At 57.5% G+C, this 12,625-nt stretch overlaps 2 protein-coding genes across 2 annotated transcripts in view; one reads left to right on the forward strand and one right to left on the reverse strand.

The window, feature by feature from the left end:
- Window positions 1-26: 26 nt before the first annotated feature.
- On the reverse strand, window positions 27-11,097 carry PTSG_00100 (splicing factor Prp8). The gene is made up of 11 exons (XM_004998599.1): window positions 10,759-11,097; window positions 10,195-10,519; window positions 8,481-9,774; window positions 7,922-8,136; window positions 5,575-7,663; window positions 5,289-5,301; window positions 4,676-5,095; window positions 3,413-4,417; window positions 2,594-3,212; window positions 773-2,278; window positions 27-506 (listed from the first exon to the last, which is right to left on the reverse strand). Exons 2-11 carry the CDS (start codon window positions 10,504-10,506, stop codon window positions 402-404), a joined length of 7,578 nt encoding a protein of 2,525 aa, XP_004998656.1. The 5' UTR covers window positions 10,507-10,519; window positions 10,759-11,097; the 3' UTR covers window positions 27-401.
- The window catches only part of PTSG_00101 (uncharacterized protein), a gene marked incomplete at its 3' end in the record, with an annotated part of 3,858 nt that continues 2,330 nt past the window's right edge, over window positions 11,098-12,625 (forward strand). The window contains exons 1-5 of the mRNA XM_004998600.1: window positions 11,098-11,339; window positions 11,656-11,707; window positions 11,890-11,959; window positions 12,173-12,239; window positions 12,403-12,472. Coding sequence (XP_004998657.1) covers window positions 11,206-11,339; window positions 11,656-11,707; window positions 11,890-11,959; window positions 12,173-12,239; window positions 12,403-12,472 — 393 coding nt within the window. The 5' untranslated portion in view covers window positions 11,098-11,205. The remainder of the gene's footprint in view (window positions 11,340-11,655; window positions 11,708-11,889; window positions 11,960-12,172; window positions 12,240-12,402; window positions 12,473-12,625) is intronic.

The following is a 12,625-nucleotide window of genomic DNA, read 5'->3' on the forward strand; positions in this document are numbered from 1 at the left end:
TCTCTCTTTGACTGCGAGATGAGCGCTCCCTGAGTGTGGATACTTTCATGTCGGTGTTTACGAACCAAGAAGGGGTGACGTGAAAGCAACACGCCAATGTCGTGCATGGAACGGGGGAAAAGCTGATGTGACACATGTGACACGTCGATGCCACGGACAAAGACACAGACAGACACATGGGTGGTTGACCACGTAGAGGTGCTAACAGCTGTTGGGTGCGGGTCAACAAATGAGGATGGAGATGAATGAGTCGGCCGTATGATGGGGCTTCACATCACAGCAAAAACACAGCGAAGAAACAAAGACGACGGTAGGCTGTGATGCGTGTGCGTGTGCGCGTGGCTGGTGTTGTTAGGGGAGGAGAAGAGAGGAGGAGGGAGGAACTTGTGCCTTGAAAATGCTCAGGCAAACATGTCCTCACGATCCGCAGCATATTCCTCGGCACTCTCTTCCAATGCGCCAAACGACTGGAAGTGGTTGGGACGGTGAACCTCATGGTAGTACTCCTGCAACACACACATACGACAGCACACCGCACATGGGCAGTGAGCGACAGGGTTGAAAGCAGACACACAGAGACAGAGAGACAGACACGGGGAAGAGGTGCGGTATGCAAGGGATAAAGGAGGAGGAGGATGACGGATGTGCAGCAAAACCAAGACATACAGACATACACACGCACACAGATAGACACACACACACACACACACACACACAGAGAGATAGACACGCACACGCACACAGATAGACACACACACACATATCCACACACCTTGGGGTTGGCGAGCTGGAGAGAATAGCGCATAGCGGTCTTGTGCTTGGCGCCAACAAAGTTGTAGTTCCAAGAGCCTTCCGCGGGCGTCATGAAGAAGCCGTAGAAGCGATCGGACAGCAGCATCTGCACCTTCTCGTAGTGCTGGGGCGAGTAGCCCTCCGGGTTGCCGCTCTTGTCCTTGTTGTTCTTGCCCCACTCAAATCCGGACACGGTGAGCTTGTAGGCCGTGAGGGACACGGAGCCGGGCGTGAAGCTGCACGTGATGATGCACGTCTTGTCCAGCTCCCACTCCTCGTGATCGCTCATGATGCGGGCGTGCGTCGTCACGTCAATCGGCGACAGCTGCGGCAGCTCGCTCGGCTGCGTGTGGATCCAGCCGAGCGGCTCCAGGTCGTCCAGATACTCGTGGTCAGGCAGCTGCGTCGGCAGCGTCACGCTCTGGTGCGTGCCGTACTGCGGCACCATCACAATGCAGTGGATCTCCTTCACCTGCGGGTTGTCCGGCGGCGACTTGCCGTACAGGTAGCCGGCAATCTGCGTGCGCAGGTCGCTAATCACCACAAACTTGGTCAGCACGTTCTTGGGCAGGATGTACGTGTAGCCCGTCTCGGAGATGTCGTCGTTGACGTAAATGTGCTTGGTGCGCAGCGGGAGGTTGGTGGAGCTGATGGCACGCACGCGCCAGTCCGTCTTGGAGGAGAAGGCCGCCCGCTCGTAATTGGTGGTGGTGTGCGTGATAATCTCGTCGCCGTGCACGTTGGTGGTCTTGGTGGCCGTGGAGGTGAGCGCGCTCTGCTCGCGCGTCTGCTTCTCAATCTCCGCAATCTGCTGCCGCTGCTGCGACGGCGCAGAAATCTCCATACCCAGGATGATGTCGCGAATCTCAGACTGCGTGAGGGACGCCGTGTTGACGTTGTTCTTCTTGCCGTAGTCGGTCAGGATGAGGTCCTTGAGCGCAACCTCGACGCGGATCCACTCCTCGTCCGACAGCGACGGCCAGATGTGGTGCGGCTCCGTGATGGTCGTCTTGTCCGGCCGCAGGATGCGCTTGGCCTTGTCGATGTTCACGTGCAGCGCACGCAGGATGAGGATGAGGCGCGAGAACGCCGTGTACGAGGAGATGTTGCGCAGCCAGTCGTCGTAGAGGTTGAACAGCACCATCTGCGGCTCCGTGGCCTTGAGAATGAGGTCCCCAAACTTCTCCACCTTGAGGCACGCCTGGAACGGCAGCTGCAGCTCAGAGCCCTTGATGACAATGTTGGGGAAATCCAGGCAGTGAACCTCGAGTGGGTCAAGCATGCCCTTGCGCGTGACGATAATCTGCTTCGGCTGCTCCTCCACGGGAAGCGAGCGAATCAGGGCAGCGACTTCCTCAGCAGTCTTCCACTTGGCCAGCTGGGACAGACGCTTCTGGCCAGCCCACACAGAGGTGTGGATGATCTTCAGGAACAGCTGGCCCGTGCGCGGGTTGAAGATGAAGATGGCGCCGTTGATGGGTTTCGTCTGCGAGGGGTTGTATGTTTGAGAGACAAGGAAAGCGCGTGCGTGCGTGCGTGCGTGAGCGAGTAAGTGAGCGAGTAAGTGAGCGAGTGAGTGAGTGAGTGAGTGAGTGAGTGAGTGAGTGAGTGAGTGAGTGAGTGAGTGAGTCGTTGGTTGAGCCAAAGGGGGCATGTGAATCAGTGGAAAAGAGAGCAAGACACAACAAGAAAACAAAAGAAACCCACACAAACCAACACTCAAACATCACCCAAAAACAACACAAACCCAACACAAACCAACACGAAACAGTGAACATGGCAAGCAGCGCCCCCAACTCACCGTCAAGTTGCCTTCAAAGGTCTTGTGGATGGTGACGCGGTAGACGTTGGTATCATCAACAAACCAGATAATCTGGTTGGAGAAGAGCTCGTTGTAGTTCTGGGACGACAGGTACGGCTCCGTCGGCTCGGACGAGTACAGCTGCAGGCCCTTGCGAATGCGCTCACGCAGCACATACAACGCGGGGTTGGCCTTGATAATCTTGGCCATGGCCTGCTGCAGCAGCACCTTGCAACCCGGGAACCAGTTGCCAAAGGCAGAGTGCAGGTTGTACGCCAAGTCAATGGCAATCAGCACACCCGTTGGCGAGGGATAGATGGACATGTTGTCCGTGGTGTAGTCGAGGAACTTGGCGCGGGAATAGCGCTCCACATCGTGGCTGTCGTAGTCGCCCCAGCGAAGCTGCACATCGAGCCAGTAGCGGTCGGAGGTGGTCGCGTCCATGACGTCGTGCGTGTCCGCGAGCAGGGAAGGCTTGGAGATGGGCCACTTCTGCGAGGCAAACAGCAGGATGTCGGCACAGCTCGAGTTCATCTTGTACGACTTTCGCGGGTGGATCGACTCCTTCTGCACCGTGTCAATCTCAAGCGCATCCAGCTCCTGATCAAACACTTGGCACCTGTTTTGTGGGGGTTTGGGGTTGGCAAAGCAAAACAAAGGCAAACGAGCATGGATTACCACAGTGTGAGAACAGCGCTCGCAAAGACAAACCCACTCGCAATGAACGATGACGATGACGATGACAACAACAACAACAACAACACAACTACCAGCAGCAGCAGTAATGACATGGCAAGGGACAAGAAAACAAGAACTTACAGATCCATGACCACGCTCTCGTGGATCTTCTGCCACAAATGCGCGCGGAAGATCTGGATGAGGGAGATCTTGAGCGTGGGAATCTTGCCGTGCATGAAGATGCCGGTAAGATCCAGCTGCACCTGGAACCCAACGTACACGTTGGCGCGGTTGATGGTTGGCGACCACCACAGCGTGAAGCGGCGGTTGGGAATCTGGTTCAGACCAGAGCGCTGGGCGTTGGTGAGCTTCTTGTACTTCATGCTCTCCTCAAAACCGCTGTTGTGCGTGACCAGAAAGTCCGCGCGCAGGAACCGCTTGTTGCCGTCCACGAAAAAGCCGACGTATGGCTCCGGCTGCTCAAGCTGGCGCACGGCCGCAATCTTGTACGTGGTGCACTCGCCAGCTTCTGCATGAGTGCCCGCCTCGCCGAGGGACACCACCTGGCGGTACATGAGCAGGTTGCTCTGCACGGCCTCCGGCAGCTGCGTGTACTCCTCCACCGTCATCTCAAACAGCGTGCTGTCCTGTGGCTGTTGTGCCTGGGGCATCGCGGCGCCGTTGACGGAGGCATCGCCCGTGGCTGCGGTGGCGGCACGCAGGGCTGCGGCCTTGAGCTTGCGTGCGACTTCCTCCTGCTGCTCATCAACAGAGAGGTGCGCAGAGGGCTTGAGGCAGAGAATGTGGTTGCCTGTGACCACGAGCGGCTCCACGTCAGAGCTGGCAACCGTCACCTCGTACAGGCGGGAGAGACCCGTGACCACGTGCTGCACGTTGCGCGGGGTGCCGTCGTCACCCATGAGCTTGTCGCCCACACGCACGTCGCTGGCACGGACAATGTCACCAGAGGCAAGCAGCAGCTCGGTGGTTGTGCGGAAGCACGCCTTCTCCCAGAAGAGACCCTCCCAAGTGGGGAAGTACGTGCCCTTGAACAGCGTGTGCTCCAGGATGCCTTCGACACCACCCAGCGCCTGGATCATGTCTGTGCGGTAGTTGTTCAGGTTCCACAGCTTGCCATCGTGGCGCCTGCAGTGCGGGAGGAAAATTCAAGGGAGGAGAAGAGCGAGGGAAGGGGGACAGGAGGGTCGTGTGGTGAGGGGCAGGCGTGGTAGAGGGCCATTGCAAGTGAGTCCGCCACACTTCATGCAAAGGTCAACTGAAACACGCACACACACACACACACACACACACGCACACACACACACACACACACACACACACACACACACACACAAACGCAGTCAACAGACGGCAGAGGGTGCAAGCAGAGGTATTGGAACTCACATGTGTGTCCACCAGAAGGGGTTATTGCGGAGAATCTGGTACTGCTTGAACTCTGTGCGCACACGCCAGCCCTTGTCGTAAGCGAGGGTGTGGCGGTCCTTCTGGAAGAGCGTGTTGATGCGCGGGATACCGCGATCCCACGAGTCCTCCAAGTCCTCAAGCGTCAGGCGGCGGTTCTGGGCGTTGGCCTCTTGCCGCTTCAGCGCAAACTCGGCCCACACGCGCTGCGAGTCGATAAACTCAGACTCCCAGGGCTGCAGGTAGCGGTACAGGTTGGGGATGACCTGGTCCTCCTCGTGAGACATGCCAGAGCGGAAGTGGGTGATGCCAACGTCCGTCTGCTTGCTCCAGCGAAGATCCGACTGGGGAATCAGCACGTGACCCATCGACAGCATACCCAGGCCGCCAAGCTCCTTCGGGCTGCACACGTTGTACGTTTGAAAAAGGCAAAACAAAGCATTCATGGAAGGGGGGGGGGAAGAGAAATCACATGAGGTGAGGGCTGAAGCGCGCACGCGACTGAAGCACGAAGGGAGGACCAGAATCCCAGACGAGCAGCAGGGAAGACTTGACACACACACGCACGCACGCACAGAAGGAAAACAAAACTCACCAGTAGAAGACGACTGCGTGAATGCAAGGCGAGGAGACGATTGTTGGGGTGGGTGGAGTGGGTGGATGTGGAGGTGAAGACAACAGCGTGAGCGGTGAGGAGCAATAATGAACAAGCATGCGCACACAAACCAGGCGATCATGACGCCAAAGAAGAAAAGAGGACAGCCAACACATGCACACCCACCCACGCCCACACACGCATAGCATACAAAGGCGTACACAAATACACTCTCTCCGCCCCCTCCCCCTCACACACACCCACGTGCAATGGCACAAAAACCAACCTGGAGGGAACCTGGAAGGCATCTTGGAGTTGAGACCAATCTTGACACGGGTCTGGATCTTGTTCTCGCACTTGACGAGGAGGTCGAGCAGCTCCTGCGTGTTGACGACGGCCTCCCGGAAGTAGGTCATGAGGCCAATGAGGGCCGTGTTCCACTTGTTGACCACCTTGGTGAAGGTGGTGGCGCCGGAGGACATGAGAATCTGGCGCACACGGTTGTGGAAGCGGGCCTGCGACTCCTCGTCGACGCGGAGGAAGGCCTGCGCGGTGCGCTCCTTGGTGATCTCGTTCTGCAGGTTCCACACGCCGTCGCGGTGGTTGGCGTCGTTGAAGGTGGCGCGGATCTTGGGCAGGATGCGCACGTCAAAGCCCGTCATGTTGAAGAGGAGGTTGGGGTTGTCCTTGCTGTACACGGAGGCGAAGCTGTTCTCCCACTCAATGGTGGTGATGGAGCGCGGCAGGCGGTTCTTGATGTCCCAGAAGACGGCGCGGCCCAGGTTGACGTCGTGCTTCATGAGGCGCATGCGCGCGTCGCGCGGCCAGCACTTCTTGTTGTTGTAGCCAACAATGTTCTCGTTGTTGGGGTCTGGGTGCTCGGTGAGGTAGCGCTGGATGAGGTCGCGGGCCTCCTCAGCGGTGAAGCGGAAGAACATGTGAATGCGGTCGACGTACCGGGCGTACAGGCGAATCGGGTGCGCCGTCTCCGTCTCCACGCTCTCAAAGGTGTGGAAGTCGTTGGGCAGCGTGGGCGGGCCGGCCATCTCCGACGCGCGGTTGAGGCCGAGCACGAGGAGGTCCAAGATCAGGCCGTAAAACTGCACGATAAACGAGGCAAACTGCAGGCCGCGGATGATGCCGTACGAGTTGGTGTGGTTCATGTCCTTGAAGTTGATGACGACGTTGTTCTTCGCCGTCATGTAGTCGGCGACGTTCTGGTCCACCACCAGGCGCAGCAGGCGGTTGAGCACGGTGAGGTCAATCTTCTCGTACAGCTTCTCAAAGCGCGTCTCCAGCATGACGTTGCACTGGCCCTCGGACGTGTCCCACACGTCCTGCAGGTTGTTGATGCCCTGGCACCACTTGTACACGAGCAGCGGCGCGGGCTCCGTGTCGCTGGGCTTGACCCAGGCCGGGAAGAGCTTGCGCTTGTCCGCCTCGTACCACAGGTACTGGTCGAGGTAAGCGTCGGTGATCTTCTCCAGCGGCTCAATGTCGTACACGGGGATGAGGTGGCTGTACATGTCCATAAACTCAATGCCAACCTCCTTGAAGGCGCGCTGCGTGAGGAGGTGGCGCTTGATGCGCATGAGGGCCTCGTGCGGGTTGTCGTAGGCCTGCTCGATGAGGCCGAGCTCCTCGCGCTGCGACGAGTTGAGGCGGTTCTTCACGCTGTACGCCTCGCGCAGGCGCTCCAGCGCCAGGATGAGCAGCTTGGTGTCGTGCTTGTAGGTGAGCGGCGGGAAGGGGATGTGCTTGAAGCGGCGCGACTCGAGCCAGTGCACGGTGGTGGTGTAGATGGCGACGGCCTCCTCGGCGCTGATGTAAGGGCCGTCCTTGAGGTAGTTGTGCTGGCGCTCCTGCTCCGCCTTGAGGTGCAGGCGGGTGAGGCGGCCCAGGTTCTTCTTGCACACGGTCTTGTCGACGGTGGCGCCGCGGCGGATGCGCTCGCGGTTGTAATGAGCGGTGTTGGTCCACCAGTCGGCCTTGGCCTTGACGTAGCGCAGGATCATGTTCTCAATGGGCGTGGGCAGGCCGGGCACCTTCCAGGGGATGTTGGCCTTCCAGCAGCGCCACGCCTCGGAGAGATGCTGCATGATGACGCGGGCCTTGTTGGCCTTGACGCCCTCGGGCATCATGTCGAGGATGTCGTGCATGACTGAGGCGCGCAGCTCCAAATCGTAGTGGCTCTCCACGCGCTGCTTGGTCACCGTCTTGGCCACGCCCTTGTTGGTACGGCCCTCAAACTGGCGCGCAAGCAGGTTGCCGAGCCAGCGCTCGAGGAGGGGCACCACACCGCGCAGGAAGAACAGCCACACGCGCCAGCCGGGCGCCCAGAAGCCAACGCCAGGGCCCTTGCCCACAGGTCCCGTCTGCAACCAGGACGAGGAGGGAGGGTGAGTGAAGGAGTGTGGTTGTCTGTGAGCAATAGCGGGGGATGTCTGTGTTTGACAAGGAGCAAGCAAACCGACAAACACCGAGTGGCAATCACCGAGTGCCAAACAGAAACACAAACACACGCACACGCACACACACACAACCATACGCACACACACACAGACATGCACACACACATACAAACAAACAAAACACACGCACACACACGAACGGACAACGACGGAGACACTCACGTTGAAGCGATAGTAGATGATGTGCTTCAAGTCCTTGCACATGCGAATCTGACGCATGAGCTTGTACTTGTAGCGGTACATGCCGGTGAGTTGGCCGACATGGGCGAATGTGTACTGGAGACCGTCTGCGAGCTGGAACGCATCGACGTTACCGAGACGGTACTGCACGTGCGAGTCAACCACGAGCTTGGTCAAGCGCAGAATCTCACGAAGCACTGGGTATGAGATGATGATGATGATGATGATGTGTGCGTGGGGGTGAATGTGCATGTAGATGTATGGGCATGCGTGGGAACATGTGGTGGTTGCACATGGTGTGATGCGCATCATGTGAGTTGATGAGACACAACAAAGAGTTTTTACGGAGTAGCAAGACAACAAGGGGCTTGTACAAAGTAGCAGCAGGACGACAAAAAAGGTGAGACGGGTCAAGACAGCTGCTCTTCAAGCACCCCCCGGCCACACACGCACACACACACACGCACACACACACACGCACACACACACACACACACACACACACACACACACACACACACAGACAAGCAGACACACTTACAATGGAAGGCGTTTCCGAAGCGGGACTTCTTACGCTCCTTTGTGGTGAGCGTCTTGACGGGCTTGAGGTTGAAGTTGTAGTCGAGATGGAGGTAGTTGAGGTTCTTGCGGTGGATGAGAAGGTTGAGCATGTTGTGGCCCTGGCGACACACCTGCAGGCCGACCTCGACCCAGTCGAGGGTGGTGGACTGGAAGAACTTTGTCTGCTTGAAGGAGCGGAAGAGGGAGCGGCGCTTGCAGGGCTTTGGCGGGCGCTTCTTGAGAGCGTTAAGGACGAAGATCTTGAGCATCTTCTGGTAGGAGACGCGCACCTTGACGGGCTGTCCGGCGGGGCAGTGCTCCTGGTACCAGGTCTTGATGAGGGGCACGTCGATGGCGCGGCGCATGTAGCCGGAGCGGGTGTTGAAGGGGCGGGGCGCCCAGAGGAGGGCAATGGCGGCGGCGGTGCGGTCTGTGTAGAGCGGCGCCTCGGCCAGGAAGGGCTCCACCTCCTCCGGCAGGAAAAACTCCTCCGACTCGTCAAAGGTGTCTGTGGCGCGGACGGCCTGGCGGTGGGAGATGGGGTTGATGATGGGGTCGTAGTAGAAGGCGGGGAGGTCTGGGTCGTCCGTCTTGATGAACACGACGGGCGGGGTGTGGTACTTGCAGAGGTACACGCGACGGGGCATGCTGTTGTAGAGGTAAGGGAACGCGACGCGGTACTCCGTGCGGATGGAGTGGCGGATGATGATCTTGTTGATGTCGTTGAACTCGTTCCAGTCCTCGTCGGCTGGGTTGAGGTCGCGGAAGAGCGGCTCAAACTTGGGGCCGCCCGGGATGGCGACGTTGAGCGCCTTTGCGGTGAAAAACGCCTTGGCGTCAAACAGGTGGAAGTAGTTGTCGTCGAGCAGGTCCGAGAGGAGGGAGCCCGAGAGGCGGAAGAGCGTGGCCATGATGGGGATGGTGAGGTACCACTTGCGGTAGGAGGGCCCGTTGACCATGCGCGTGTCCACGAGGGGCTTGTGGTCGTAGAACCACTCCCACACGGCAGAGTCCTCCTCCTCGTCCAGCTCCATCTGGATGGGATCGAGCGGGGGCACGTTCATGATGTTGTCGCCGTAGTCCAGCGGCGGCTCTTCGTCGTCAAAGGGCGGGAAGCGCATGCGCTTGAAGTGGCGGCGATCACGCTTCTCACGACGCATCATGATCCACATGGTACCCCACTGCGCAATGTAGATGGGCTCAATCACCCATGGAATCTCGTTCACAAACGTGATGGCACCAGTGGTGTGGTACAGCACCTTGACATCGCGAATCTGTCATGTGTGTGTGTGAGCGTGTGTGTTGTGTGACCGTATGTGTGTGTGAGCGTATGTGTGTGTGTGTGTGTGTAACGTATATTGTGTGTGTGTGTGTGTGTGTGTAACGTATATTGTGTGTGTGTGTGTGTAACGTATATATATATTGTGTGTGTGTGTGTGTGTAACGTATATTGTGTGTGTGTGTTGTGTGTAACGTATATTGTGTGTGTGTGTGTGTGTGTGTGTGTGTATGTGTGGAAACGGGTGGCTGCTTGCAACCAAGTGCATGAGTGCGTGCGCACACCGCACCACTGCTCATTCCCCGTGTACATTGCACCGACAGTGATAGCAAGTGCCTTCCCCCCTCCCCCAATCCCCCACTGGTCCCCTGTTCCCTTTGCCATCAACCAACCGCCACCACTCGCCGCACTGTACCTGTTCCCATGGCATGGGCATGTTTTCGAGGAGCTTGATGACGGCGTGAGGCATGTACTTGAGGGCGCCGAGGTAAGCGCGCTTGTCGTGGCGGAACTTGCGGCTGGACATGTCACCATGGTTCTTGATGATGACACGAATCTGTGAGGGAGGCATGTCCTCCTTTTGCGGGTCGACAAAGCCAAACTTGCGCTTCTCTGCATAGCGGCGCGACTGCAGCTGCTTCCACTTGCGTGCCTTCTCCTGCAGCTGCTCTTCACTTGGCGGGGACGGCGGCATGCCGGCTGCCGCCGACTTGCTTGCACTGCTCATCCTGCTGCTGCTGCTATCGTGGTCGTGGTCGTTGGTCGCGGTTGTTGGTTGTCGTGAATTGGTGAGGTTGTGTTGGTCGGCGTTGACGACAATGTGGATGCGTGGGCGTTGGTGAGTTTGTAGAAGGGGGGAACAGCGATTGCAAACGCACGCAGGAACAACTACGCACGAGATGCGCGAAAAACTCGGATCACACACACACACACACACACGAGATGCACACACAGACACAAACACACGCACAGGATGTACCTTGCACTGGTATCAGCAAAGTGTCTGAGCTGGTGTTGAGGCAAAGGCAGGAAGCAAGTGCGTGGTGGAACTTGTGGATGGATACGTCAAAACAACAACAACAACAACAACAACAACGGCAGCTTGTGTTGATGGCGCTCTCCGTGTGTCTCTCCTTGTCTCTCGCACACGCCACACAATCAACCTTCTTTTCAGTGCGTACGTTTGCACGACTTGTTGCTGTTGCAGGCGCGCGTGTGTGTGGAGTGTGCTGTGGTTCAGAGGCACAAAGGCACAGCAGAGGCACAAATGCGCAATTTTGATCATTTGGAAGTTTCGCAATAATTTCCATCAATGACCGCGCAACCGTCTACCGTCTGCGGCAGCATAAACTGTAGCAGATACCAAGAGCAGAGTTGAGCCAGCGAGCGAGCAGCAGCAGACACCACACAACCGCAGTGGAGGACGATGCACAGACGATCTGTCAACGGGAAGGCTGGCAGCAAGCAGCCGCGGTTGGAGGTGCACATCAAGTATGAAAACCCTCTGCCTGAGATTCCTTTCCCACCAAAATTCCTCCCTCATCCCATGGACATTGAAGAGTGAGTGCGTGAGTGTGAGTGAGAGTGTGAGTGAGTGTGAGTGAGTGCGTGAGTGTGAGTGAGAGTGTGAGAGTGAGTGTGAGAGTGAGTGTGAGAGTGAGAGTGAGAGTGAGTGTGAGTGTGAGTGTGAGAGTGAGTGTGAGTGTGAGTGAGAGTGTGGGTGTGAGTGTGAGTGTGAGTGTGAGTGTGAGTGTGAGTGTGAGTGTGAGTGTGAGTGTGAGTGTGAGTATGAATGTGAATGTGTGTGATGAGTGTAAACGATACGCGTGGCGTCTTTTTTCATGTGCCAACGAACCACCCGCGCCACATCCAACAGGTTTGCAGAGTACGATGCAGTGAACGACCTGACGAACCAGTGCCGACAAAGGGTGAGCGCCGGCATGAAGTCTTGCATTGCTTCTGTTGCTGGTTCATGGCCGCTCTTCTAGTTCCGTTTCTTTGTTCTTTATGCGCTGTGGTTCTGTTGTTGGCTGTTCCACTCACCACTGTCTGATTCGGTTGCACGCGCGCATCTGTGTTTGTCGACAACACGCGGCATTTCAATGTGCAGTTTCTCATTGGCCGCGATGTGGGTGCCCCCGTCAACCTGCTGAAAGAGGAAGACTACCTCGTGCCTGACGGTAAAGCTTTGCCGCATGCGAGAGAGTGTGCACGTGTTTGCATCTGTGTGTGTGTGTGTGTGTGTGCATCTGTGTGTGAGTGTGTTTGCATCTGTGTGTGTGCATCTCTGCATCTGCGCATCTGTGCATCTGTGCATCTGTGCATCTGTGTATGCGTGTGTGCGGTTTTGTTGCCAGTGTTGATCGAAGCATGTGAATGGATGGGTTGGTCAGTGCCCGCGGATTTGGACCCGGATGATGCCAGCTTGCTCGAGGACGACGACCTCGACGCCAAAGCAAAGTGCGACACGCTGCTGCATGTGTGTGTGCGTGTGTATGTGTGTGTGTGTGTGCGTGAACACTTCGGGGCCAAATCAGCCATATCAGCTATATCCGCCTGCGCTCAGCTGCTTGCTATCACACCGGCTCACCACTGTTGTGCTGCTGCTGCGCCATCCACGCAGGGGTGTGGGCATGGGGGCGACAGCGTTCCTCCGCAAGCCAGAATACCTCAGCGCAGACACGCGCGCCCTGGTCCGTGAGACAGTGCGCATGTGCACATGTGTTTGTGTACGAGTGTGAAGCATTGCATGCGCTCTCCTGCGTGTGCGTGCGTGGGTATGCCCCGGCGTGTCTGAACCAAGTCATGATTAATGTTGTGCTGTCGTGTCCCCTCTGCATCATCAA

This window comes from Salpingoeca rosetta (genome assembly GCF_000188695.1).
Source record: "Salpingoeca rosetta unplaced genomic scaffold supercont1.1, whole genome shotgun sequence".
Classification (NCBI taxonomy): Eukaryota; class Choanoflagellata; order Craspedida; family Salpingoecidae; genus Salpingoeca; species Salpingoeca rosetta.